Source organism: Arachis hypogaea, chromosome 10, assembly GCF_003086295.3.
Source record: "Arachis hypogaea cultivar Tifrunner chromosome 10, arahy.Tifrunner.gnm2.J5K5, whole genome shotgun sequence".
Lineage (NCBI taxonomy): Eukaryota > Viridiplantae > Streptophyta > Magnoliopsida > Fabales > Fabaceae > Arachis > Arachis hypogaea.
The window spans coordinates 9,633,301-9,638,281 of record NC_092045.1 but is presented as its reverse complement, the minus strand read 5'-3'; the positions used below and the strand labels follow the sequence as shown (position 1 = coordinate 9,638,281).

Sequence of the window (4,981 nt, the reverse complement as noted above, 5' to 3'; positions counted from 1 at the left end):
ATTATATGTATCTTGAATATAGAATTGAAATTTTGAAACTAATTAGGTTATCACGGTTCAAAAATTATAGATCCGTTCTTGGTTAACTAACAAATGCTTAAAAAGTGATCAAATACTAAAAGCGATGTCAGGGACTAATAATTTTTATCTACATTAGCCAACACTATGAAATGGCTGCAGGAAACATATCATTTTTACATAACTTTTTTATTTATGTATCATTTTTAACTTGATTAAACAATTTTATCAATATAAAAGAGAAACCAAACGGATCTAAAACTTCAAATTCCCACGGAACCATAACCCTATGAAATGGCTGCAGGAAACATATCAGATACATACACAGATAAAGTAGTATTGATTTCCTATACAATATAAATGATAGTTACTTTGGAGTTCAGAACAACTCTTCAATTTGTCCGTAAACTAAAGGATGATTTATCATCAGTGTCAGACTAGAATAACTGAAGAAGCACACACCAATCTCCAGGTGAATAGAACTTCAATGTCTTCCAAATGGAACCATTTAAGATATATGCAGAATCTCTTGCTATAATTCTATAGCCAAAGGGTAGCAGCTAGAAACTTTTTAAGAACAGTTGGGTCCTTTCTGGAGCATGCCAAAGTAATTCCTGTACCTTTGCGCCAACCCAAACATGCCCAACGTGCCACCGGTATGAAGCATCACCACTTCTGATTCTCTATCATCTTCTTTGCTAGAAAGGAGCATTGCTGTTTCCCAAGCGGCCAATGTGTAAACAGGATCCACCAAAATCCCAGTCTGCTGAGCAATTTGTTGGCATGCTTCCACCTCACCTTCCAAAACATTACCAAATCTAGAATTGGAAAATAAGGGGCAAATTAAGAGTCTGAGAGACCAACCATAAATAGGCACCCAGGAGTTTCTTAGAACTAATGCTTTTGCATTTTTATGAAGGTTTATACTTTATAGGCCTTAGTCCAGTAAAGTGGCTGCAGAACTAGCATTTTATCACATGGTGTTGTAGCAGATAACATAAAAACTAGCATCCAGCCGACCACTTACTCTTTGAGGAACTTTCAGTTTGATTTTTTGTTAATTATTATTTAAGATTTCCTTGCTTTTTACCTTCTTGGATAGTTTGATGCATCTGCTCTGAGCTTCTTCCGTTTTAGAGCTGTTCTTTTTTTTTTTTCATTTTCTGGATTTAAAATAACTCCGCCTATGTTACACTTGCGGTACATAGCCGGTCCCAAGCCCGGATAAAGGAGGAGGGTTGTGTTAGGTCTTCGGCAACCAACGTAAAAATATAGCCGAACCCCCCATGACATGAATTTCTGGATTTAAAATATTAGTTTATAGTATTAAGATTTTCCATGGAGCTAACTTTGATCCCTTTTTTCACGGGTTTTGGCTGTATATCTGTTTATGTAGATGTAAGATGAGCTAATGAGGCTCATATGTCTAGGTTTTGATCAGAACCTATCACTGAGATTTAGGTACCATATGTCAGTATGACACTTGGGATAACTGTTCTAACAGTTCTAAATTACAAGGATTCATCTTTAAGTGTGACTTAGGACTTCAGGAGATGATTTGTAAAATGCTCACTTGGTTTTATAGCAGCTTGCTGTTATATCAATAGTAAGTGAGACTGAGTTGTTCTTGATTGGTTAATGAAAATCTTTGAATGTCCAAGGCTCAGTGGCTGAGTTGTTCTTTTGGTTTTGTGTGTGCTATGACTTCACATGGAAGTACTGGGCATGTATTGAGCAACAATGAGGAGTCATGACTTTATGGGCTTATGGTTTGAATGATGCAGTTTAACGCTTGCTAGACTAACAAAATCAAAGACACAGGCATGAGATGCAAGATATTGTATGGATAAGATTAAGCTAATTTTGTAAAGGGTTGTGGTTGGCATGATGCTCCTCTAATGCCGTTCGCATAAAGGACTCCGCTACAGACTACTGTGCTACCCAAGATGGTGCAGGAAACGTTTAAGAGATCAGAATGGAATGTTTGTCACCATTCTATGTCTTCTGTCTTTACTCCTATAATTGTTTCTTATAAATCTAGATACACTAGGAGCTGGGAGCATGCCCTCCTCCCACAGTGATGCGGGGCTGGTCAATATATATAGTGCCTGTGTTCGGTAATAGGCTGAAGAGTCCAGTGATATGTAGGTGAAGGCAAATGAGTTTTATACAAATTTGAAAAGGGAGAGGCACAGGCATGACAGAGAAGGGTTCGCTGAGGTTGGGATAGTAAGGAGCAAAAGGATCAACGAAACTTAAATTTTAATATTTAATTCATAACTCTAAGATGTAATTCAGTAGCAATACATACAGTGAAATCTTACCTTCTTGGACGACCACGTTCCACCCAATACACAATCCCACCATCTTCATTTATGTTGTGGTCACTAAACTGAACATTAAAATGGTTCTGGAATTCAGAAATCAAACGTTCCTCCTGTTGTTTGTATCCATCAATTTTGTCAGCCAGCATGACTGCATGTACCTCCCATGGAAGCCTGCACGGAAGCAAGAACAAAGATTATGATGATTTAATGTTGTCATTCTACTATGCCTCAAAATTTTGAAACATGACAAAGTAAAATAATTTGAAATTACTTTCAACTGAAATGGAATGCACACACCCTAAGCATAGGGCTGCAAGTCCTAAACCAACAGCTGTTGTGCCAGTTCCAGCATCTATAACAAATTTCAAGGCCCTTTCTTTTCCAAGTAAATGACTCTGTGATAAGTATTGCACTAACCGAATCATACCTGTACATAGAAACAATATTTTCATAGTGTTATTGCAACAACCAGCAATTAGACTTCACTAAACTAAGCACCAACTTAAGGAAATAAATAAAATGGATACATTCTCATAAAGTCAATTCTGTTCTTGTAAACATTTTAAATTACTTATGACTATTTTCTGTTGAGATGTTCAATTGATACTGGGACCCAAGCCTCATTTAAGATAAATTCAATTAAGGCATTGTTTCTTGTTTATTAAAATACAGAAATTAAGAAATGTTCTTTAAGATATGCCATCTTTTCCCCTCCTAAAAGAATAATCTTCTGATTACCTAGTAGAGCTACAGAATCACCTGCACCTTCATTGACAATTAAAAATTTCCGTTGAAGGTTTCTGTCACTTCTACTTACATCAAATTCCATCAAATTTGCAGTAGACAATTCTGTTGTTGAAGAATTTTGAGTGATATCGCCAAACGAAATGACAGAACCACTGTTACCAGCCACCGACTTAGCATAGTCCTTAAGCATGTTTTCTCTGTCGGCATAAATATTTCTCGGAACATATGTGACATTTCCATATAATGTAGACATCAAGTTATAGCCAGTTAAGATTTCAGGCTGCTCTCCTCGTAGAAGCAGGTGTGATGCAATTCCTCTCTCAGCACACAGAACCGCTGGGGAGAAAAAATAAATAAATAAATAAATTCTGATTTCAAAGGTAATATAACATCAACTAAAAAAGAAAAATCAGCATAATATTAACGATAACAAACAAAATTACCTACCAATAGCAGCTGTATGAGCACTTTGACAACCACCACATGTAACCTAGAAAATGCCCAAGCTGAAAGTTATTTGATATTGTAAATCCTAAAGTTAAGAAAATTTAGTAAAAGTTACTAGAACCAAGAAAAATTCAGAACAAATCAAGGACACTGATTACATACAGCAATCTAATATCCTAATTATATAGAGTAAAAATGAGTTTTAAAAAAAAAAACGTAACAAAAAAAGTTTACAAGAGCCCTGATTCTGTTAAGGCCACTTTAACTGAATGAATTGAAGGCTCAAGAATCTAACAAAAAGGAATCCATTCTTCCAAAGCCAATAAAACGAGCCACCAGAGAATGGTTAAAGGTTGTTAAAGAACATGATTCAACAGAAAGTAATGGTTAAACATGACTTTAACAAATTGATGAGAATGATTTTACCACATCAGTCACAGAATAGTCTTCAATAAGGGGAATCAACCCATCCAACTTTCTTGCTTTGTTGCCATTAATTAGTGGGTGCAACAAATCGTCACGCACCACATAGAAGCATTTCCCTTTATTTTTCATATCCCTAGCGCCATGACCGAAATCAGGAACGGTGTTCAATAGGAAATTACAACCATCTGATCCATGTCTAGGTATTATAACTTGGTGAATCTTTGTTTCAGGGCTTGGCAGTGTCCATCTTCTGTTGAGTATCTTTTCCATAAATTCCTCATTTCTAAATCTAGGTTTTGAAAGCACCTAATCATGAGAACGATTAGATATGTCTAAGCTTAATTCAATTGAGTAAAAATGAGAAAAAGGAAAACAACTACATTTAACTACATAACAAGTGGCAACAACTTCACTGTATTTTTTATTTAAATATAATAGGAGCAAATATCAATAGTAAACCCAAATAGAATTGCTTGGAAAAAGGAAAGGATAAAGTATAGTGTACCTGAAGAGTGTTAGAATTTTGAATCGCGTTTAACATGGTGACTGCTACATTCTTAGCGGGAAATTGTTGGAGCTTCATGTCATAGCACTTTCGCATCTTACAAGACGTCGGTCAGTTCATTGTGGTTAGAGTTCAGTATTCAGGTACAGAGGGAGAGCGCGAGCGCCAGCCAGAGCAAAGGAGCTAAGCTTGTCTATTTTGGGAGGTATGGCATTGCTCAATCAACAAGGATAAATGATAAAGGCAACTACTATCATGAATCGCAACAATATTTTTTCACGATGATTCTTGTTTAAAAAATATAACTTATTTGTTTAGTAACATTTTAAATAAAGATAATACTTTTACTTTAAATAAAAATTAAGTCTTATAATCTATTATTTAATGGTCAAAATAAAATATCTTTACATAATGATAATCATAAAATCTTGATTGGAGTAGTCATTAATAATAAATTCATAAACAATAATATGTTTTACATCCATACAAAAATTCTAACAAAACTATTCTG

General features: G+C 35.2%; 1 protein-coding gene across 1 annotated transcript; it reads right to left on the bottom strand.

Moving 5' to 3' along the window:
- Positions 1–274: 274 nt before the first annotated feature.
- Positions 275–4,737, bottom strand: LOC112715109 (D-cysteine desulfhydrase 2, mitochondrial). Its single transcript, XM_025766864.2, has 7 exons — positions 4,471–4,737; positions 3,966–4,271; positions 3,540–3,582; positions 3,084–3,428; positions 2,643–2,772; positions 2,343–2,516; positions 275–836 (listed from the first exon to the last, which is right to left on the bottom strand). The coding sequence occupies exons 1-7, from the start codon at positions 4,564–4,566 to the stop codon at positions 590–592; spliced, it is 1,341 nt and encodes a 446-aa protein (XP_025622649.1). The 5' UTR covers positions 4,567–4,737; the 3' UTR covers positions 275–589.
- Between the last annotated feature and the right edge of the window lie 244 nt (positions 4,738–4,981).